This window comes from Pecten maximus, chromosome 5, assembly GCF_902652985.1.
Source record: "Pecten maximus chromosome 5, xPecMax1.1, whole genome shotgun sequence".
Classification (NCBI taxonomy): Eukaryota; Metazoa; Mollusca; class Bivalvia; order Pectinida; family Pectinidae; genus Pecten; species Pecten maximus.
In genome coordinates, this window is record NC_047019.1 from 42,310,244 (window position 1) to 42,336,408 (window position 26,165).

At 36.3% G+C, this 26,165-nt stretch overlaps 2 protein-coding genes across 4 annotated transcripts in view; both read right to left on the bottom strand.

Moving 5' to 3' along the window:
- The window catches only part of LOC117328080 (phosphatidylinositol-binding clathrin assembly protein LAP-like), a 94,639-nt gene extending 75,348 nt beyond the window's left edge, over window positions 1-19,291 (bottom strand). For all 3 annotated transcript variants that reach the window (XM_033885426.1, XM_033885425.1, XM_033885424.1), the window contains exon 1: window positions 19,027-19,291. In XM_033885426.1, the coding sequence (XP_033741317.1) occupies window positions 19,027-19,156 (130 nt within the window). In that variant the 5' untranslated portion in view covers window positions 19,157-19,291. The remainder of the gene's footprint in view (window positions 1-19,026) is intronic.
- LOC117328463 (mediator of DNA damage checkpoint protein 1-like) lies at window positions 19,179-21,775 on the bottom strand. Its single transcript, XM_033885996.1, has 3 exons — window positions 20,356-21,775; window positions 19,767-20,050; window positions 19,179-19,292 (listed from the first exon to the last, which is right to left on the bottom strand). The coding sequence occupies exons 1-3, from the start codon at window positions 21,773-21,775 to the stop codon at window positions 19,179-19,181; spliced, it is 1,818 nt and encodes a 605-aa protein (XP_033741887.1).
- Window positions 21,776-26,165: the final 4,390 nt, after the last annotated feature.

Sequence of the window (26,165 nt, forward strand, 5' to 3'; positions counted from 1 at the left end):
ATACATCTATCTCAACTGTGAATACATCTACCTCAACTGTGACTATGTACATCTACCTAAATTGTGAATATATCTATCTCAACTGTGACTATGTACATCTACCTTAACTGTGAATACATCAACCTCAACTGTGACTATGTACATCTACCTCAACTGTGAATACATCTATCTCAACTGTGACTATGTACATCTACCTCAACTGTGAATACACCTATCTCAACTTGACTATGTACATCTACCTCAACTGTGAATATATCTACCTCAACTGTGACTATGTACATCTACCTCAACTGTGAATATATCTACCTCAACTGTGACTATGTACATCTACCTTAACTGTGAATACATCTACCTCAACTGTGACTATGTACATCTACCTCAACTGTGAATACATCTACCTCAACTGTGACTATGTACATCTACCTCAACTGTGAATACATCTACCTCAACTGTGACTATGTACATCTACCTCAACTGTGACTATGTACATCTACCTCAACTGTGACTATGTACATCTACCTCAACTGTGAATACATCTACCTCAACTGTGACTATGTACATCTACCTCAACTGTGACTATGTACATCTACCTCAACTGTGACTATGTACATCTACCTCAACTGTGAATACATCTACCTCAACTGTGACTATGTACATCTACCTCAACTGTGAATACATCTATCTCAACTGTGACTATGTACATCTACCTCAACTGTGAATACATCTATCTCAACTGTGACTATGTACATCTACCTCAACTGTGAATACATCTATCTCAACTGTGAATACATCTACCTCAACTGTGACTATGTACATCTACCTAAATTGTGAATATATCTATCTCAACTGTGACTATGTACATCTACCTTAACTGTGAATACATCAACCTCAACTGTGACTATGTACATCTACCTCAACTGTGAATACATCTATCTCAACTGTGACTATGTACATCTACCTCAACTGTGAATACATCTACCTCAACTCTGATTAGGTACATCTACCTCAATTGTGAATACATCTATCTCAACTGTGAATACATCTACCTCAACTGTGACTATGTACATCTACCTAAACTGTGAATACATCTACCTCAACTGTGACTATGTACATCTACCTCAACTGTGAATACACCTATCTCAACTTGACTATGTACATCTACCTCAACTGTGAATATATCTACCTCAACTGTGACTATGTACATCTACCTCAACTGTGAATATATCTACCTCAACTGTGACTATGTACATCTACCTTAACTGTGAATACATCTACCTCAACTGTGACTATGTACATCTACCTCAACTGTGAATACATCTACCTCAACTGTGACTATGTACATCTACCTCAACTGTGAATACACCTATCTCAACTTGACTATGTACATCTACCTCAACTGTGAATACATCTACCTCAACTGTGACTATGTACATCTATCTCAACTGTGAATACATCTATCTCAACTGTGAATACATCTATCTCAACTGTGAATACATCTATCTCAACTGTGAATACATCTACCTCAACTGTGACTATGCACATCTACCTCAACTGCGAATACATCTACCTCAACTGTGAATACATCTACCTCAACTGTGAATACATCTATCTCAACTGTGACTATGTACATCTACCTCAACTGTGAATACATCTACCTCAACTGTGAATACATCTACCTCAACTGTGACTATGTACATCTACCTCAACTGTGAATACATCTACCTAAATTGTGAATACATCTACCTCAACTGTGACTATGTACATCTACCTCAACTGTGAATACATCTACCTCAACTGTGAATTTATCTACCTCAACTGTGAATATGTACATCTACCTCAACTGTGAATACATCTATCTCAACTGTGACTATGTACATCTACCTCAACTGTGAATACATTTATCTCAACTTTGAATACATTAATATATACAAACACATCTACATCAACTGTGAATTCACAAATCTATAAAAGCAACTAACAGTACCTCTTTATATATCAGAAAATCCTTTCAAAATTTATCTGGGCTCGTATTTGTTCAGATAAATATATAAGTATGTACATATTTGGTGGTAATTAAATTATGGGAGTTTAAGACCACATTTTTATTTACCTTCAGGAAAGAAAGTGCAGCTAATATGAAGAACATGTAGAAATTGTCTGGACAACTGTTTATCTATACTTAGGCTCAGGGGACATAATCTTTCACTTCTGCAGACAAAGCTAGGCAACATAAAATTGGCTTCAACTAGAAGACTGTGGAAATAGCTTGTTGAAGATTGTCTACAGACAAAATGAAGTTAACATTGCCTACATTCATTGATTGTTATAGCCTCGTAGCCAAAAATACATTCGCACACCTCAGATGGCCATGCACCACAAGTGGAGTCTTGGGGGCCATTATAAAGGGAAGCAAAGTAATGGCAGCTTCTAGTCCCTTATATACCATCAGAGGAAGGTGGTATCACCAGCTCAATAAAGTTCCCCCCTCTTCCTAGCCAGCTGGATCATGAACCTTGGCCACAACTACTACTAATTCTCTCACACATATTGATTTCCTTGAATTTTTTTTGTCATTCAGAAAGTAGTATTGGTGTTAGAACGGAGCTGTCTAGATTCCCTCTAATACAATCATAGTGTGTATCAATTATTCACAGTGAAACTTGGGAGTAGCAGACCCTTGGTGTGATTCCATGGACCGCTCCCTCATGATGCACCAGGTTCCTAGTCAACCTAGTCTAACGCAACACTTCGATGTCCATGCATGCAGTGATCATGAGAGGCCATTGACTTATATAAGCAATTCTGGCAAGCGAAATAATATTTAATGTAACACCTGCCAAATTTTTATGACTGTGGGTAAACAAATTCATACTTTTGTTATCCTAAGATAATTAAAATAATTTCACTATATGCACAACTTTGACCAAACATCAAAATTGGCATCATTACCACCACTAGGTGTTAAAATACTTACATGGACCAAGAGAAATCTACATCAGTAATTTGAGAGAAAACTATAAATTACATCCTTACAAATAGCAATAAGAGACTTCTATCAGAACAAATCCAAGATGGCTATCTGTTGGGCCATTTTTACGATTTTCTGTCTTGTTTTTCAAGAACTAGTGAAAACAAGGATTGTTACCGAGTGGATGGACCACAGGACATGAAGGGCAATCTTATCATGACCACTTGGTGATGATGTAGGCTAAAAACCAACAAATCTGAAATTAAACATTAACAACCTTCCATTTAGCCTTATCATAGATTCTATGGAAATAGTCAATATTGAGAATCGAATACGCTAGAGAAAATGTCACAATGACAAATTCAGGTAAGAGAAGACAAGTGTTTGGACAACATATGAAGAGACAAGCAAGCTAAGACTTTCTATGTGAATTCCGTGAAGTAGGTACACACATCTTCTCCTAGCCAATACCTTCACCAACACCATAACAAAGTACCAAAAATACTTCATTTGGCACTGAGGTAATTGACCAATTTCGTGCAGAATTCAGTGTGTATATTGGGTTGAGTCTCAGCTGAATGGGACAAGCTTTACAACACAAACCCGAATCCCTTGAGTGAGTTACGGGTATTGATCTCGAAAGCAGTAATTCCTACTGAAACCTCTCCTAACCATAATCAATGTTCTACAATTTTATACACCAATAGATACAAGTTCTTTATAATGACAACAAATTCAATCTTACCACCATTCAATGACAACCACAGAAACCCTGTGTACAATTATCTCTATTAATCCTTCATATATGGTTTAATGGAGATTTAGAAACAATGAAAAGTCCATGCATGGCCTAATTATAAGATGTTATCATTTCCGAGTTTGGAAATCTTTGGGACAGGATAAGTACTTAAAAACTTGTTGTTTGTGACGTTGATGACAGGAAATCTTGTCAGATTAACCAGCATTCAGACATGAACCATGCTATGTACAGATCATATTGGCAGATTAAATAATACTGCAATTTACCAAGTAAAATAAAAACATTACAAACTTACGTTGAGAAGATGTACCAGGAATGTTTCCTAGGTGCCTGCTGTAGGGTCTGGGCTTGGAACCCATTCCCAATCGAATGTGGAATGTGTCAATTTATGAATGAAATATTCAAAACATGAAAAACTTTTGTATTTTCCCAATTAATTGAGAGCTGTCAAAATACTTCGTTTTTTCAAATCTCAATAGGGAATTTTAGGACTGAATTCAATTTACAAAATCTCCAAATACTGGTTCCAAAATTGGTATTTACTTGCAGACCAGGACAAGAGAAAAAGAAAGCATTTTCACAACATCACAGTTTGTGTTGAAACTGCCAATATAAGCCTTTTGAAGATATTTTTCAGAAAATCCATTCAAACTTTACAGAATAAGGACCCCATCAATCCGAAAACAATTCCATTTATAAAATACACAGTGCAATTCCTGCAAATGATTACAGCCAGGCCTACAGCATGTCTGTAGATGTTAATACCCATTACAGCAGAGATTACTGTTAATCTCCATTACAGCAGAGATTAATGTCAATCCCCTTTACAGCAGAGATTCAATGTTTATCTCCATTACAGCAGAGATTCATGTTAATCCCCATTACAGAAGAGATTCATGTTAATCCCCATTACAGCAGAGATTTATGTTAATACCCATTACAGCAGAGATTCAATGTTAATCCCCATTACAGAAGAGATTCATGTTAATCCCCATTACAGCAGAGATTTATGTTAATACCCATTACAGCAGAGATTCAATGTTAATCCCCATTACAGCAGAAATTTCATGTTAATCCCCATTACAGCAGAGATTCAATGTTAATCCCCATTACAGCAGAGATTAATGTTAATACCCATTACAGCAGAGATTCAATGTTAATCCCCATTACAGCAGAGATTGATGTTAATCCCATTACAGCAGAGATTAATTGTTAATGAATCCCCATTAACAGCAGAGATTAATGTTATCCCCACTACTACAGCGCAGAGATTTATGTTAATTCCCATTACAGCAGAGAATTAATTGTTAATCCCCTTACAAGCAGAGTCCGATGTTAATCCCCACTACAGCAGAGAAGTTATGTTAATCCCATTACAGCAGAGATTCAATGTTAATCCCCATTACAGCAGAGATTTATGCTAATCCCCATTACAGCAGAGATTCAATGTTAATCCCCATTACAGAAGAGATTAATGTTAATCCCCATTACAGCAAAGATTTGATGTTAATCCCCATTACAGCAGAGATTTGTGTTAATCCCCATTACAGCAGAGATTCGATGTTAATCCTCATTATAGAAGAGATTTATGCTAATCCCCATTACAGCAGAGATTCGATGCTAATCCCCATTACAGCAGAGATTCGATGCTAATCCCCATTACAGCAGAGATTAATGTTAATCCCCATTACAGCAGAGATTCGATGTTAATCCCCACTACAGCAGAGATTTCATGTTAATCCCCATTACAGCAGAGATTCATGTTTATCCCCATTACAGCAGAGATTTATGTTAATCCTCATTACAGCAATGATTCAATGTTAATCCCCACTACAGCAGAGATTTATGTTAATCCCCATTACAGCAGAGATTCAATGTTAATCCCCATTACAGCAGAGATTTATGTTTATCCCCATTACAGCAAAGATTCAATATTAATCCCCATTACAGCAGAGATTGATGTTAATCCCCATTACAGCAGAGATTCAATGTTAATCACCACTACAGCAGAGATTTATGTTAATCCCCATTACAGCAATGATTCAATGTTAATCCCCACTACAGCAGAGATTCAATGTTAATCCCCACTACAGCAGAGATTCAATGTTAATCCCCATTACAGCAGAGATTCAATGTTAATCCCCACTACAGCAGAGATTCAATGTTAATCCCCATTACAGCAGAGATTTCATGTTAATCCTCATAACAGCAGATAGTGGTTAGAAGATATCAATTGATTTGCTCTGTTTTACAACCAATGGATATCGATGTTGGTAAGTGCAGCCTGCAGTTCTTCCAGTGCTATCTATAATGCCACACACTATAGGTAATTACAAACTATCATATGAAATAGTGACAAAATCTAATGAATGTTATCCACAAACCTACATTTAATAAAGAAAATGTTTTATCATCATTGGTAAGGTTAGATATCTTTAAATTGCCATATAACTCAAAGAGCACATTACGTAAATATGGACATCATTTGATATCACAAACCACACTGTAAATATGGACATCATTTGATATCACAAACCAGAAGGTAAATATGGACATCATTTGATATCACAAACCAGACGGTAAATATGGACATCATTTGATATCACAAACCAGACAGTAAATATGGACATCATTTGATATCACAAACCAGACAGTAAATATGGACATCATTTGATATCACAAACCAGACAGTAAATATGGACATCATTTGATATCACAAACCAGACGGTAAATATGGACATCATTTGATATCACAAACCAGACGGTAAATATGGACATCATTTGATATCACAAACCAGACGGTAAATATGGACATCATTTGATATCACAAACCAGACGGTAAATATGGACATCATTTAATATCACAAACCAGACGTAAATATGGACATCATTTGATATCACAAACCAGACGGTAAATATGGACATCATTTGATATCACAAACCACACAGTAAGTATGAACATCATTTGATATCACAAACCACACAGTAAATATGGACATCATTTGATATCACAAACCAGACCGACTTTCCAATTCCATCCTTTATAACTGTTCTCACACTCTATGATAGGTTTGAAAATAAAATATTTTCTACACAAGAAACGTAAGTCATCCTGTCGAGGTGTGAAACTCCAATATCCCCAAGAGACATGAACCACATCATACCAGCAAAGCCAGATAAGTTTCAATTTCAGAAGAAATTAGATTTTGCCCATTCTGTTCTGAGTAATCTATACAAGCTAATGCCAACCCATCCTCCAGATAGCTTTTAATATGGCACAAGGGCCAATCACTCAATGCTTAAACTGTAAATGTGGTTATTTCCGTAGGGTTTTGATTTTGTGATCTCAATAGCTCAACTACCTCTATACCTGGGGGCTAATTTCCGTGTTGCAATTTTGATAGGTAAATGGCCTCAGGGTGGGGATGGGTTATTTCTGTAATTTTTTTCCCCTTTTTTTCACCAGTTCAATAAATACTACAAACATCACAAAATAATATGCAGCAGAAAATTTTTGTGTATCTGGTGTAAATTTCCATGTTTACAGTATATTGTTTACCGGAAAATCAAATGTAGGACAGGTTCTTTTAAGTAAACAAGCATGCTTTTCTATTGTCTCACACATAGTGGGTACATCTCTAATTCCAGTAACAATATCATGTATAATTTTGATAATGAGTAAAGCTAACAAGACACATGTATAATTTTGATAATGAGTAAAGCTAACAAGACATATTCATTATTTTTAACTTGATCAACAGGGCAAATTAAACACAGGTCAAACATTTAAAAAATTCTAAAAGGAAGCCGAAATCAGCAACATTACAAAATATTGTTTCAAAAATCCGGACTGAAAATAATTCTGAGGAGAAAAATTGTTACTCTATAAAGTAGGCCACATTCAAATTAATAATCTTATAGAATTAAAAAAAAAAAAAATAGTGAAATGTTTAAGAAATTATAAAATACCATTTTTTTTAGATTTTATTTTTTTTACATTATTTACCTGTTCAAAAATAAATCAAAAGAAACATTGTTTTCCATTATAAATAAAACCTAGCATTTATTTTTCCCTCAACACCAATGTCATCCATAATTAAATTTGGTCATCATGTATCCTATATATCAGAATCCATAAGTTCCTGTATGTCTCAAAATGTTTCCCTAAAAAGCCAACAATTACAACATATCACACGAACACAGGACGAGTTGGGGAAGGATGTCAGGAAGGATGTACATATACAGGCCGTACATAGTCTGATTTATCAAACATTTGTGTCATCAAAGTGGTATCTATTAATACCAGCCAAACGTAAAACCTTTAACCTGTACCCTATACATTACCCATACAACCACAGGTATAGCCAGTACCCTATACATTACCCATACAACCACAGGTATAACCTGTACCCTATACATTACCCATACAACAACAGGTATAGCCTGTACCCTATACATTACCCATACAACCACAGGTATAACCTGTACCCTATACATTACCCATACAACCACAGGTATAACCTGTACCCTATACATTACCTATACAACCACAGGTATAACCTGTACCCTATACATTACCCATACAACCACAGGTATAACCTGTACCCTATACATCACCCATACAACCACAGGTATAACCTGTACCCTATACATTACCCATACAACCACAGGTATAACCTGTACCCTATACATTACCCATACAACCACAGGTATAACCTGTACCCTATACATTACCCATACAACTACAGGTATAACCTGTACCCTATACATTACCCATACAACCACAGGTATAGCCTGTACCCTATACATTACCCATACAACCACAGGTATAACCTGTACGTACACATTACCCATACAACCACAGGTATAACCTGTACCCTATACATTACCCATACAACCACAGGTATAACCTGTACCCTATACATTACCCATACAACCACAGGTATAATCTGTACCCTATACATTACCCATACAACCACAGGTATAACCTGTACCCTATACATTACCCATACAACCACAGGTATAACCTGTACCCTATATATACCCCAAACAACCACAGGTATAACCTGTACCCTATATATTACCCATACAACCACAGGTATAATCTGTACCCTATACATTACCCATACAACCACAGGTATAACCTGTACCCTATACATTACCCATACAACCACAGGTATAACCTGTACGTACACATTACCCATACAACCACAGGTATAACCTGTACCCTATACATTACCCATACAACCACAGGTATAACCTGTACCCTATACATTACCCATACAACCACAGGTATAACCTGTACCCTATACATTACCCATACAACCACAGGTATAACCTGTACCCTATACATTACCCATACAACCACAGGTATAACCTGTACGTACACATTACCCATACAACCACAGGTATAACCTGTACCCTATACATTACCCATACAACCACAGGTATAACCTGTACGTACACATTACCCATACAACCACAGGTATAACCTGTACCCTATACATTACCCATACAACCACAGGTATAACCTGTACCCTATACATTACCCATACAACCACAGGTATAACCTGTACCCTATACATTACCCATACAACCACAGGTATAACCTGTACCCTATATATCACCCATACAACCACAGGTATAACCTGTACCCTATACATTACCCATACAACCACAGGTAAACACTGATTACTTTGTGACTAGACAATGTTTACAGGTGGACTTTACTGTACATTTGACCACCAAGGTATAAATGTTATCTACATACACACATATATAGCACATTTTAACCTGTATTCTATCATATCAATATGACATCTATCTCATTACCTTGACCTACAAAAACAGTCCTGCTCTCAGAGCTATGCAGTCTGAACAAGTTTTGTATTTAAAAAGTTACATAAGTAAAGGAAACAAATAGGATTTGGCTCAACTATAAACGTCAAAACTCCTGTAAAACAATACACACCTGTAAAACAATACACACCTGTACAACAATACACACCTGTACAACAATACACACCTGTACACAGGATCATACAGATTCAGTCCTTACATCCCTAACAATACTGAGAATTTTTCTTTGTCTTACTACCAATACCATAGATCTACACTGAACTACCAACTTTCTATGATATCCAGCATTAAATCAATCACTTGTCGGCTATATATGTTTAGACTCCTTCAGAGGAAATGGGCTCTCTAAACCTAAGTTTGTTGTTCTCTGCTGTCATTGGAATACTTGGAACAGCAACGCTTCTGTTGAACAGTTTACAATCACATAGGGTTTATAAATTCTACCATTTATATATATTCATAATCAAACAAGGGCCCAATGGGCCCAAATCGCTCAGCTGCTATCTAGTGATCCTTTTTATACATAAACATAATCAAGAACAAGAGTATTAGAGACCAGATATAAGATCTCAGGGTCTCACAGTTATCTGAAAAGGTGTTTTTTTTAATATTTTGCCAATTTAACTCTTTCAAACTTAAATTATGGTCAAGGTCATTCATTTTAACAAACTTCCTAGCCTTTACCCAAGCACATGCTACAAGCCAAATATCCTGTCTCTGGACCATTTGGTTATTGAAAATAAGTCATAGAAATATTTTAATTAGTCTATTTGACACATGTGATTTTGAATGAAGGTCAAGGTAATTAATTTGACTAAACTTGGTTGCCTGTTACCCTAGTATGATACAGATGAATACCAAGTCCCAGGGCCTCTTGGTTTTTGAGAAAAAGCTGTTAAAACACTTTAGTCTATTCAACCCCTGTGACCTTGAATAAAGGTCAAGGTCATTCATTTGAACAAACTTGGTATTCCTTCACCCAAGCATGCTACAGGCCTAATATCAAGTCACACAGGGACTTGATATTAGTTATTAAGAATTTGTTTAAAGATTTCACCATATTTATGACCCCTGTTACCTTGAATGTGGGTCAAGGTCATTCATTTGAACAAATCAGTAGCCTTTAACCCCAGCATGCCACATAACCAATATCAGGTCTCTGTGTTTCTTGGTTTTTGAAAAGATGTTGTTCAAATGAAAAGATTGACACCCTTTGGGCAGGTTAGCTAAAATTTACCATAGATTATATATAATGTACACATAAATTCTACCATTTAATTAGAAAATGTGGCTCTGGTGGCCAATTATAATTATTTCATTTTAATCTAAATAGAATTTCTTAAGTTTCATGCATTCATAACATACAAAAAATTTCACAGTGACTTCTCCAGTAAAAATAGAAAACCTAGATGCTAGCTCTTTCTCAAACACTAATTCTACAGTGTTGTACAGTTTAATGTGTAGTGTACAGTTAGACACATGTAGAGGATGAGCCTCAATTTAATTCTATATGATTTTGCAGATTTTGAAGAATAGTTTTCAATAGGCTGTCTCCTAATGGTGCACTCCTTATATACTATGTCAACAACAGGTGAAAATAGAACTTGGTTATGAGGATCAATGCAAAAAAACATGCAGAAAAAATCTCCTATTATCAGTTGCAATATGGTTGATTTCCAAGCAGTGTTCATTTGGAAAATTAACCTTCATCTTATATCAACAATTTCAAAAACAGAAATGACTTCATGGGGTGATATTCATCTGATAGCTCTATGATAATTTTACAAGCTATTGATCCTAAAATCATGGTACTATATATATATTGACACAGAAGGATTGTGAAAACATCCGAGTATAAGTATATATTATGTAAACATCGGCCAACTCCCCTGTGTTAGTCCTGATCAGGTTCAGATACACACCAATGTCCCACAAAACAATTACAGCCCCAACTCAGCCTACTCTAAACGGTTTGAACCTTACTTACAGGACATCGAAATAGCTCTGTCACACACTGTGTTTGATAGACCTCTTAAGACAAAGTATCAAATACACAATAACATTGACATTTTGTAAGCACCAACAGGTTAAATACAGAATTCAAATTATATCCTAATTTGTCATCTTGATTTCAGAATTGCACTGATGATGATGCGAGGTTGAGCTAGACTTCCCTCATCCTTTGGTGTGTGTACACTGAGTATACTGACAGTAGCATCATCATCATGCGTGTGAGAGTGGTGGGGTGGCAGTATGGTGGTGTGATTACGATATTGATTCTGTCTTACCAAGATATGTGAAAATCTCCATCCACAGGATTCCAAAACTCTAGCTCCTGACACTAGGAACAAGTCCCTGTTTACACAATTCCTCTGAAAAGCTTCCAAGAAAATCTCATCTAATCTTCTGAATAAGAGAATGACCATTCTGCCATGTTGTTTTTTTCCAGACAACTTCCTGTAGGCAGATTCCTTATCCAATGCTACAAATGGCTTACTTATGGTATCATACCTTCTTGTCCTGGGAAATCAAGCTTTATACAGTCATAACTGCCATGCAGAATATCTAGCTATAAAAGACAGGTGAAAGATGGTGCAGATTTAGGTAAGATTGTGGTTATAACAAGGCTCAAAGATTGTGGTTATAACAGGGCTCGAAGATTGTGGTTAGAACAGTTCTCAAACATTGTGGTTATAACAGGGCTCAAACATTGTGGTTATAACAGGGCTCGAAGATTGTGGTAATAACAGGGCTCAAAGATTGTGGTTATAACAGGGCTCAAAGATTGTGGTAATAACAGGGCTCAAAGATTGTGGTTATAACAGGGCTCAAAGATTGTGGTAATAACAGGGATCAAAGATTGTGGTAATAACAGGGATCAAAGATTGTGGTTATAACAGGGCTCAAAGATTGTGGTTATAACAGGGCTCAAAGATTGTGGTAATAACAGGGCTCAAATATTGTGGTTATAACAGGGCTCAAACATTGTGGTAATAACAGGGCTCAAACATTGTGGTAAAAACAGGGCTCAAACATTGTGGTAATAACAGGGCTCAAAGTTTGTGGTTATAACAGGGCTCAAAGTTTGTGGTTATAACAGGGCTCAAAGATTGTGGTAATAACAGGGCTCAAACATTGTGGTAATAACAGGGCTCAAAGTTTGTGGTAATAACAGGGCTCAAAGTTTGTGGTTATAACAGGGCTCAAAGATTGTGGTAATAACAGGGCTCAAAGATTGTGGTTATAACATGGGCTCGAAGATTGTGGTAATAACAGGGCTCAAATATTGTGGTTATAACAGGGCTCGAAGTGGTGGTAGAACAGCTCTCACTAGTTTTATTTGTATATGCTTGCTGGCTGATCAGCATAGTAGAATGCTAAAGTTATGACAGAGTTTTGAAGAGTGGATATGCCTGAACTCATTAAACTGAGGTTATAACATTGTCTGCGCTTAGAGAGCTTGATGTAATTGTGGTTTTCGCAGAGCTTGGTAAACTGTAGGTGTTTACCATATAGATGTTGATAAAAGTTTTACTAAGCCTCAAATTGGATTAACACTGCTAGAATTCACATTTCATGGCTTTTGTGGCTTAGACTGTATGATTATAAAAATGTGTTTTTTCCACGCATTTAGGGCCCCCCAAATTACCTGCACATATCTCATAGGCAAGCAAATAACAAGTTATTTAAGGTAACTTTAATTGGATATATTTAATTACTGTTAATGTTTAACTTCCATTATTAATACTCAGTACTAGACAAAATTGATGGATATATCTATACTGATGAATCTATTGTCCTATCACTTTGATAGAAAACCATGGCTCCCACACCCCTGATCAATATAGCTTCCGATGTCTTCCGCAGCAGTGAACAGAAAATCTTTATACTACAAAAATCAATCTGTTTATGTGTATGCTACTCACTCCCAATACCAACACGATCACTTGATTTTGTTTCACTTTATCTGTATCAATGCAAGTTCTACTGACTGTTTGTTTTCCTCATCACCTTACCACATACTAGGGGACCTTTAATTAACACCAATCTGCAGTGGTGAAAGTAGGCCTTACACAACAGCTCATTTCCATCCATTAAAAGTCTATTTGCCACAGCCAGCAAAGCAATCCATCTCGTGACATCAGCCTTCTACAGATAGTAAGAGGACAAGATATGTGTAGCATCCAGGCAGTACGCTTAAAAATTGCTACACAGTTCAATAAACCACAGGCTATCATCCTATGGTTAATCATACTACTAATACAGCGGGCAAAGTCTAACATCAACCTCTAAATTCAGTAAAATTGGTACCTGCTGGCTTAATTTATATTGTCGCATTATTGTGACATTGCCTGACATTGAAGATCCAGATATACCAAAAAAAAATAACTTAAAAGTGTCAAAATCTAAATTCTATTTTGATATTATCTGTCTGATATGTGCGAAAAAAATACTTGGATGTGTCCAAATCTTACTCTATTTTTATTTGATTTTGGTAAGTCAAATAATCATGTCAACCAAAACTTACTAAAAATGAAAACTCACCAATCTCATATATAAAGATATCTTATTCATAACCCATGATCATCAATTACATACAAGAATGTATATATGGCGTAGTGTTGTACTAAACTTATACGTTTGATGTATAATTGAACAAGTGTTCCCATAAACAACTGACACATCCACCTGTACACTTATAAATAGCTGGAGGGTAACACAAGTAGCTCAATGAATGGACTTGTATTTATATGTAAATATATACTAACTCTGCCTTCAATGTGGTCCTTTTTTCTAAGGTATAGGCCCAGTGTGATTTACTCATTTATCTAAGTTTTGTTACATATACTATTTTCCTGATAAGAAACTTCTTTTCATTGACACCAAGACAGAATGTGTAAGTTTAATCATAGATCTACAACAATTTTCAATGTTGATAAAACTTATATCCCCAACATAAGACATCCATCTTTGTCCTGAATAGAGTTTTCATATAAAAAAGCTTTAGATTTACTATGAATTCCTAAATCATGATCACAACCTGACAGAAGTATGTTTTCTGTCCTAATTAACCTCTGGCCATGGACAAATCCTTTTTCCTGGATTGTGTTTTATTTCTTCCATTTTGATATCCTGTCCACTCGCTGATGGATTACCATGTCACCGGCAGAGCTCTCCTTGTCAGCCAGGTATATACTGGTATACTTGTCTGTCAATAAACATATTTTTGTGGGCATGGATTTTAATTCATACTGTTTTTTGGGGTTTTTTTTCAAAATAAAAGTAAACAATCTGTCACATATGAGCTACCTTTGGTTAGTGTAATGGATCTCCTATCGTTGTCAAAAACTTCTCATATATTTCACAACAAATTCAAACCACACATCACCTAGAGACAAAGTTTTAAGCTTGACATGGTGACACCAATATATAATTAATGCAATAATTTACAAATGTCTGAAACGCTTTACAGCTGATAATTACAGCAAACTTCAAACAGGCAAGTTCAACCATAAGACCCACGTAAACTTTTTGCTGCTATCTAGATCTTTGCTACATTAGGCTCAGGTGTAATAATACTGCCACACCTATGTGACCTTGACCTTAAACTTCACCATTTACATATTGATGGAGATAAGGTATGAACTGTTAGTATGGTATAGCGTAAAGTCACCATACTTTTAAATTTAACTCTCAGCATTGCTCTGTTGATAATATTTATGTTAATTTACATGGATGATGTTTGAGATATACTAACAAATTATAATACACCTGTGTCCAGGGTGATGTCCTCCCCTCCAAATGGAGCTTTTGCTATGCTTTTAAGATAGCATCACATACTTGTACTATATATAAGTAAACAGTGTAAGGAATATCAGCTGTAGGTAAAATATCTAAAACACCAAGAGCTTAAAATCTTAATTATGATGATACAGCTATGTATGATACATTCTGAGCAAATTGCAATACCGTCATCAAAAATAGTAACCTTATATATACCTTAACCTTGGAACCTAGAAACATTCAAAATATGCTCATATATTTAAATTTTGCATTAAATTTGATCAAAATATGATAACTTTGAAATTGAAAAAATGTACCATATATATAAGCTTCATTAAGTTTTATCAAAATCTCAAATTTGTTTGAACCTTTGCTATAATTAGCAACTGTAACCTTGACCTTAGATCCCTAAACTTATCTGATGTATCCTCATACAATCACAAAAAAAAGAAAGAAATTAAATCGCTAGAGATGACATTAATTCAGATTTCAGGATGGGATGTCTCGAATCCAAATCAGACCAGACAGACATGGGAAATACACCATAAAATGAAATGGCGGGGGCAAATACTTTTCCACGTTTCCAAGGCAACATCAATGATTACATTTATACCTCTGGACTATTTACCTATTTTATATATGTATCAAATGAAATATGTTGATTTTTTTTCTATCTTTACTTGAATCCCCATCCTGTGAACAAACATGCTTTTATTACAAGGGAAACATTCATGTATTTCATTATTTGATAATAAGTCTAAAAATTTACATACATGTTTACATTCTTGTCATTTTGTTGGTCATGAAGCTTAAGGCGCACAATGATTAATGTGGTATTCTTTGTTTCAAACCTTGTTCATTGCCCAGCATTTAATTATGTACCAGCATGCTACTGACCAAACCTAATACCTAATTTTTTGAGAGTGTGTGGAGTATTTCAATGTTGAACATATAACTTGTAGGTAAAGGTTAATTTTTTCATCAACTTTACAGCATTTTAAGCAAGTAAGCTACAGGCCAATTATCATGATCTAGAACTAGGCCTAACATCACAGTTCTTTTTGTTTATTCTCTGTTTGATATTTTTACAAATTTTGACGCATGACCATGAATACAAATAACAATAATTATTTTGACAAAAACTTTGTAGCATGCATGAGTCATGTTAGTGGATATATATCATAAACAATGGTAACTTCTTCAGAAAATAAGATATTGTAGTGTTTAAGATTGTTTCAAATTAAACAACCAAACTGATCCAATCATGAACGACCATTTGGTAAGCATGTCTATCATGACTTTTCTCTTCATTACTGCATTTCTAATTCCACTTTTTGTTTTTGATTTGGTTATATACCTACAGCTGAAAAAAGGCATAGATACTGGAAATTATTTCCATTATATTTTGATGATGATACATAATATATAATCAATAATCAATTTTAAATACCTCTAATTCTCAGCACAAGTCCCGACCGAATTGTGCAATAAAAGGCAAAGAATATGAACAGAACGGTCGTCTCTTCAGCATGTTAAATGCCTGATCTACATAATGCATAAACGATGATGTTTTCCAAATGTTTCTCATCACTTCAATCCTTGAGTTTAAATTGAGTCCAAATCATGATTTTGCATAAGCTTACATAAGTTTGTCACCAGCTTGACGACAATTTTTGTCAGCCAAATCCCAGTTCAGCAAGCAGCTGTGATGTTATAAAGCTGCTTGATTTTTATGAAATTACCACATTAATTAAACATTTTGTTGATCAGAAATGTGTGACAGTGGAAAGTTTGGTTTCATTTATTGCTGGTTCACGATCCTTGTACTTGCTTGCTAGGTTAAGATTTGTTCTGTTTAATGTACCCATTGACAACCAGCTGCTCTTACATGTAATTGTAAATGTTATTCTATCAAAACAAAACAATTAATGAAGCTTGGATATTGTTTATCCTACAGTCAATAAATTAAAATCTTCAATAACAAGATAAACTAAAGATACAATATATCTAAATTATCAGACATCATTGAGATGATCATGATCTACCAAATACACAGGGTCCACAGTCAGCTATGTATGTCAATATCATATATATCTATATATATGATAAGACAACTTCACTTCTGTAAGGTTATCAACAAAATGCCAATTTGTTATCATCATAATATGATTACAAAAATTTTACATTGGTTAACCACTTCGGGTAAAAATAACAACATACTATATTCATTATCAAAAAAAAACAATCAGACTCATTTTAAGTGCTTTATCACTGTATCATTATGTATCAAAATGAAGGTTAGCTCTGAGGACTTCTTCTCACTGGTTTGCGATGGGCTCTTTTTGTATCTCTCCGGGAAGAAAATTGGTGAATTGGGAAAGATATTTTCAGGAGTAAACAGAAAATTTTGTGAACTTGGCTTTAAAATGAAATAATTCCAATTGGGAATATTAATGGGGCCCATTAACGGCCCCAAAAGCCCTGGCTCTAGACCTAAAACCAGGAGAGGATGCACTTCTCAAAGGCTAGGGTTGGTAGCTATATAGGGAAGCAATATTTTGATCTTTGTATTTTGTTAACCTTTCTATTGTATGCATGCAGCGTTTTCTTGTCTATATCATATATGTTTTTAGCGCTGAATACAGGCCCCATTCCAAATTGTGTATGATGTTATTTTTCCCAATAAAAATTAAGACGCTGAAATTCCCAAAATCTTTAAATCTTTTAACTGATGGCTTAAAGTCCATCAATCTATAAAAACATCCACAGATCAATATACATATAGCAACAAATATTAGTTTATCTTGCAACAATTTATCCATCAATCATTAAACACTCTAATTTGAAACTTTACACATAGGGGGGCCTATATAAATTTAAAAAAGAATACTCAGGCAGTATTGCAACTAGTCACTTGGCACTTCAAGATCTCTGTTCTACCATGCTGTTCATATGCATACCATTCAGTTTGTCATCCTCCAACAAATTCAAGATATATAGAATGCCAACATGATAATCCCTGTACACCAGTGCATTAATTCAAGAATTTCATAATCATCCTCTTATCAACCTCCTCCCCAGTATATACTTGTCTTATGTTGGAGGTCTCATTGTTTATATTTATTAATAAGAAAATCAAAACCAGTTACAAAATTTGCTTTATCTTTGAATACGAATGTGTGTTTCAGTATTTCACTACGTTGAGCATATTTGTTTCTCAACCAAAAGTTGATAGAAAAAAAAAACAAAAAACGCTTAAACCAACAAACTTGTCTCCATCAAACAAGTTTCAGACCCTCCCCCTTTTCGCCGGTTTCACGTTACACATAGGCTGTCACGCACCATGTTACATGTCACGGTAAACCATGCAGACTGTCGGTTTCTCAATAAAATGTCATGATTGGATAATTCATAGTCTGATAATCACATAATCTCAAAATTTCCACATGATTCCATATGCCGGTGGCGATGTCGCAATATCTTAGACCGAAGGCAAAGTGCTTTTCGAACTCGACAACGTTGCAACACCCAATCGGCGAGACCGTGCAGGTGATCTTCCGGCATAGAAACAAATTATCATAAAGATACAATTGAACTAATAAACAAGTCTACTTTTTGTTTTAACAATTATCATAATATCCAAGTATATACTTACAGTCAAGATGCTTCTTCTTGGGGCCCATAACCTCCTCCGTGGTAGCCTTACAAACCACCTTGGCCAGCCCCTGCCCGGCTATGCTATGTCTGGCCGCTGTCATGCGGTCCATGATGCTTTGTCCAGACATTTCGATAGTCGTTTGTTTTATGTCAGTCGGAGTAGAACAATTGTGGGTCAGTTCTGACCCCTAAAAGGGTGCAAGACGCTCCTCTGATACCGAGGAAAGGGGTGGATGAGTCTTCCAATAATCCAAGATGGCCGGGCTGAATAACATCAATTGTCACGTGACAGGGACCATTCATTTTACTGTCAAAAATCAGTTCGGCTAGCATGAATTAGCATACATTCCAAAGAAACAAGCAAGACTCTCTTGAAACAAAATACAAACAAATAAAAGACTAGCATTGCATTTCATTGACTGAGATACATATCTTTTATCACACGAAAATAATTATGTATTCAGTAAAGCTTATACACTGTCACGGTTTCTTAATACAAAATTACATTTTCATTCATAACCCTCCCCTCTTGCATGTTTTCATTATTCTAATACATAATGCATATTAGCTCTGCTCAATGTTCTAAATTGAGAATGCAGATGAGAGTAACAGTGCATCATCGTCGTCGTCGTCGTCGTAGTCATGATGATGATGATGATCATCATCATCATCATCATCATCATCATCATCAAAAGTATCATCATCAAAAGCATCATCATTAGAAGTATCATCATCAACATCATCAGAAGCATCATCATCAGAAGCATCATCAGAAGCATCAGAAGCATCATCATCAGAAGCATCATCAGAAGCATCATCATCAGAAGCATCATCATCAGAAGTATCATCATCATTAGCAGCATCATCATCATCATCAGAAGCATCAGAAGCGTCATCAGAAGCATCAGAAGCATCATCATCAGAAGCATCATCATCAGAAGCATCATCATCAGAAGCATCATCATCAGAAGCATCGTCAGAAGAATCATCATCAGAAGCATCATCAGAAGAAACATCATCTTCTGAAGCATCATCATCAGAAGCATCACAAGCATCATCATCAGTAGCATCAGAAGAATCATCATCAGAAGCATCATCAGAAGCATCATCATCAGAAGCATCATCATCAGAAGCATCATCAGAAGCATCATCATCAGAAGCATCATCAGAAGCATCATCATCAGAAGCATCATCAGAAGCATCATCAGAAGCATCATCATCATCAGAAGCATCATCATCAGAAACATCATCAGAAGCATCATCAGAAGCATCATCAGAAGCATCATCAGAAGCATCATCATCGGCATGTCGTCATCAGTAGGTGTACTGGAGTTACAGTGGGGTTTGGTCGGCATGTCGCCGTCAGTAGATGTACTGGAGTTACAGTGGGGTTTGGTCGGCATGTCACCATCAGTAGGTGTACTGGAGTTACAGTCGGGTTTGGTCGGCATGTCGTCATCAGTAGGTGTACTAGGGTTACAGTGGGGTTTGGTCGGTATGTCGTCATCAGTAGGTGTACTGGAGTTACAGTGGGGTTTGGTCGGCATGTCACCATCAGTAGGTGTACTGGAGTTACAGTCGGGTTTGGTTGGCATGTCGTCATCAGTAGGTATACTGGAGTTACAGTGGGGTTTGGTCGGTATGTCGCCATCAGTAGGTGTACTGGAGTTACAGTGGGGTTTGGTCGGCATGTCGTCATCTGTAGGTGTACTGGGGTTACAGTGGGGTTTGGTCGGCATGTCGTCATTAGTAGATGTACTGGGGTTACAGTGGGGTTTGGTCGGTATGTCGTCATCTGTAGGTGTACTGGGGTTACAGTGGGGTTTGGTCGGTATGTCGTCATCAGTAGGTGTACTGGGGTTACAGTGGGGTTTGGTCGGTATGTCGTCATCAGTAGGTGTACTGGGGTTACAGTGGGGTTTGGTCGGTATGTCGTCATCAGTAGGTGTACTGGAGTTACAGTGGGGTTTGGTCGGCATGTCGTCATCTGTAGGTGTACTGGAGTTACAGTGGGGTTGGGTCGGCATGTCGTCATTAGTAGATGTACTGGAGTTACAGTGGGGTTGGGTCGGTATGTCGCCATCAGTAGGTGTACTGGAGTTACAGTGGGGTTTGGTCGGCATGTCGCCATCAGTAGGTGTACTGGAGTTACAGTCGGGTTTGGTCGGCATGTCGTCATTAGTAGATGTACTGGGGTTACAGTGGGGTTTGGTCGGTATGTCGTCATCAGTAGGTGTACTGGAGTTACAGTGGGGTTTGGTCGGCATGTCACCATCAGTAGGTGTACTGGAGTTACAGTGGGGTTTGGTCGGCATGTCGTCATCAGTAGGTATACTGGAGTTACAGTGGGGTTTGGTCGGTATGTCGCCATCAGTAGGTGTACTGGAGTTACAGTGGGGTTCGGTCGGCATGTCGCCGTCTGTAGGTGTACTGGAGTTACAGTGGGGTTCGGTCAGCATGTTGTCATCTGTAGGTATACTGGAGTTACAGTGGGGTTTGGTCGGCATGTCGTCATCAGTAGATGTACTGGGGTTGCAGTGGGGTTTGGTCGGTATGTCGCCATCAGTAGGTGTACTGGAGTTACAGTGGGGTTTGGTCGGTATGTCGTCATCAGTAGGTGTACTGGAGTTACAATGGGGTTTGGTCGGCATGTCGTCATCAGTAGGTGTACTGGAGTTACAGTGGGGTTTGGTCGGCATGTCGTCATCAGTAGGTGTACTGGGGTTACAGTGGGGTTTGGGCGGCATGTCGTCATCAGTAGGTGTACTGGGGTTACAGTGAGTTACAGTGGGGTTTGGTCGGCATGTCGTCATCAGTAGGTGTACTGGGGTTACAGTGGGGTTTGGTCGGCATGTCGTCATCAGTAGGTGTACTGGGGTTACAGTGGGGTTTGGTCGGCATGTCGTCATCAGTAGGTGTACTGGGGTTACAATGGGGTTTGGGCGGCATGTCGTCATCAGTAGGTGTACTGGAGTTACAGTGGGGTTTGGTCGGCATGTCGTCATCAGTAGGTGTACTGGGGTTACAGTGGGGTTTGGGCGGCATGTCGTCATCAGTAGGTGTACTGGAGTTACAGTGGGGTTTGGTCGGCATGTCGCCATCAGTAGGTGTACTGGAGTTACAGTCGGGTTTGGTCGGCATGTATTTTAAACAGAATGATGTTAAATACTTGATAAATTCAATCACACGAATAAAGGGAGGTAACGCGTGCTTTACTGGGTTAAATCCGAAGTTAACAACAAAAGACATGACGATATCGGTATTGTTTGCCTGGCAAAGTGTGATGATATTTGAGTGGCGGATTCACATGTATATAGGTATCGGGAACGTATCCAGCTTCAGAATTCCGGAGCCCCTCTCTTGTTTGCACCCCTTAATCCTACAGACGAGAAATTTGGTTCGACACACAAATCAATGGCGATTTATACTGAAAAAGTTTACAAAATATGTGTAGGTTCAAAATTAGTGTAATTAAAATATAGATATTGTGTACACAAAACAAGACAAGCTACAAGGTGTGTACATACATCTACATTATATATGTACATATAGCATTGGTCTTATCCGTTAGATACGTCATACATCTATATATAACATTGGTCATTATCCGTTAGATATGTCATACATCTATATATATAACATTGGTCATTATCCGTTAGATATGTCATACATCTATATATAACATTGGTCTTATCCGTTAGATATGTCATACATCTATATATAACATTGGTCATTATCCGTTAGATACGTCATACATCTATATATCACATTGGTCATTATCCGTTAGATATGTCATACATCTATATATAGCATTGGTCATTATCCGTTAGATACGTCATACATCTACATATAGCATTGGTCATTATCCGTTAGATATGTCATACATCTATATATAACATTGGTCATTATCCGTTAGATATGTCATACATCTATATATAACATTGGTCATTTTCCGTTAGATATGTCATACATCTATATATAACATTGGGCATTATCCGTTAGATATGTCAAACATCTATATATAACATTGGTCATTATCCGTTAGCTATGTCAGACATCTATATATAACATTGGTCATTATCCGTTAGATATGTCATACATCTATATATAACATTGGTCATTATCCGTTAGATATGTCACATCTGTATATAACATTGGTCATTATCCGTTTGATATGTCACATCTATATATAACATTGGTCATTATCCGTTAGATATGTCACATCTATATATAACATTGGTCATTATCCGTTAGATATGTCATACATCTATATATAACATTGGTCATTATCCGTTAGATATGTCATACATCTATATATAACATTGGTCATTATCCGTTAGATATGTCATACATCTATATATAACATTGGTCATTATCCGTTAGATATGTCATACATCTATATATAACATTGGTCATTATCCGTTAGATATGTCTGACATCTATATATAACATTGGTCATTATCCGTTAGATATGTCATACATCTATATATAACATTGGTCATTATCCGTTAGATATGTCACATCTATATATAACATTGGTCATTATCCGTTAGATATGTCTGACATCTATATATAACATTGGTCATTATCCGTTAGATATGTCATACATCTATATATAACATTGGTCATTATCCGTTAGATATGTCATACATCTATATATAACATTGGTCATTATCCGTTAGATATGTCATACATCTATATATAACATTGGTCATTATCCGTTAGATATGTCATACATCTATATATAACATTGGTCATTATCCGTTAGATATGTCATACATCTATATAACATTGGTCATTATCCGTTAGATATGTCATACATCTATATATAACATTGGTCATTATCCGTTAGATATGTCATACATCTATATATAGCATTGGTCATTATCCGTTAGATATGTCATACATCTATATATAACATTGGTCATTATCCGTTAGATATGTCACATCTATATATAACATTGGTCATTATCCGTTAGATCTGTCACATCTATATATAACATTGGTCATTATCCGTTAGATACGTCACATCTATATATAACATTGGTCATTATCCGTTAGATATGTCACATCTATATATAACATTGGTCATTATCCATTAGATATGTCATACATCTATATATAGCATTGGTCATTATCCGTTAGATATGTCATACATCTATATATAACATTGGTCATTATCCGTTAGATATGTCACATCTATATATAACATTGGTCATTATCCGTTAGATCTGTCACATCTATATATAACATTGGTCATTATCCGTTAGATACGTCACATCTATATATAACATTGGTCATTATCCGTTAGATACGTCATACATCTATATATAACATTGGTCATTATCCGTTAGATATGTCTTCATCTGATAACCTGCAAATAATGAATTTCATGGTTGAATTTCAGAGAAAAAAAAACCAGCATTCATCTTCCTGGCTAATACAGGTACACTCTGTAAATCTGTACGCCACGTCAGCCTTGACTAGAGCTACATCTTTAGCTTCGTGACAGAAGCTGGGTGTCGTTATTTCGTCTAGTGGTACGACAAAAAAAAAGAAGAATATGTAATAATTTCGCATGAAACTTTGTTTTTTTTTTTTTTTTTTTTTGTTTAACGTCCTATTAACAGTTAAGGTCATTTAAGGACGGCCTCCCGTGCGTGCGACATGCATGCGTGTGATGAGTGCGTATGTCTGTTTTGGGAGGCTGCGGTATGTTCGTGTTAAGTCTCCTTGTGATAGGCCGGAACTTTTGCCGAATTATAGTGCTACCTCACTGAAGCATACTGCCGAAGACACCCAGCAGGACACCCCACCCGGTCACATTATACTGACAACGGGCCAACCAGTCGTCCCACTCCAAATATGATGAGCGCTAAGCAGGAGTAGCAACTACCATTTTTAAAGACTCTGGTATGTCTCGGCCAGGGGACAACCAAAAGTCTTCCTCACAGGGGCGAACGCTCAACTGAAGACCAAAAGTGAGGCATTTGTCAAGGGAGACATTAGGAAGAAGAAAGTTGTTCAGAAAGAAGAGAATAGATAAGATCCCAAATTTAGTCGCCTCTTACTATCATGCAATGGGGACATCAGGTACAATTCTTACGCCCTACCTGCAGGGCAGTCGCATGAAGCAAGAAAAAACAACAACAAAGAACCACTGACTGTCAGGACGAAATATGCGGGTCGTTGGACAGCGTCTGTTACATGTATTTGTTTTTTTTGTTTTTGTGTGTTTCTTTTGTCATGTTTCGCGATAAAGCCAACGTTTTTGTTTCGCTGACAATGTGCATAAATTACAGACTATATTGATAAAATGTGCCAATTCGGATAGAAGCTGTGAATAAAGAGAGATGCTTTTATAAAGAAAATTATAATTTGAAAAAATGAAGATTTTACTTTCTCCGCAATGTTGGTACTGCTTCATCGATCATTATATCTACAGTATCATCGATCATTATATCTATAGTATCATCGATCATTATATCTACAGTATCATCGATCATTATATCTACAGTATCATCGATCATTATATCTACAGTATCATCGATCATTATACATGTATCTACAGTATCATTATATCTACAGTATCATTTTATCTACAGTATCATTATATCTACAGTATCATTTTATCTACAGTATCATTTTATCTACAGTATCATTATATCTACAGTATCATCGATCATTATATCTACAGTATCGTTATATCTACAGTATCATTATATCTACAGTATCATTATATCTACAGTATCCTTATATCTACAGTATCATCGATCATTATATCTACAGTATCATCGATCATTATATCTACAGTATCATCGATCATTATATCTACAGTATCCTTATATCTACAGTATCATCGATCATTATATCTAAAGTATCATCGATCATTATATCTACAGTATCATCGATCATTATATCTACAGTATCATTATATCTACAGTATCATTTTATCTACAGTATCATTTTATCTACAGTATCATTTTATCTACAGTATCATTATACCTACAGTATCATTATATCTACAGTATCCTTATATCTACAGTATCCTTATATCTACAGTATCATCGATCATTACTTAGCGGAACATGTTATTTCAATCGCTTTTATTACGTGCTTACATTGGTAAAATGAACC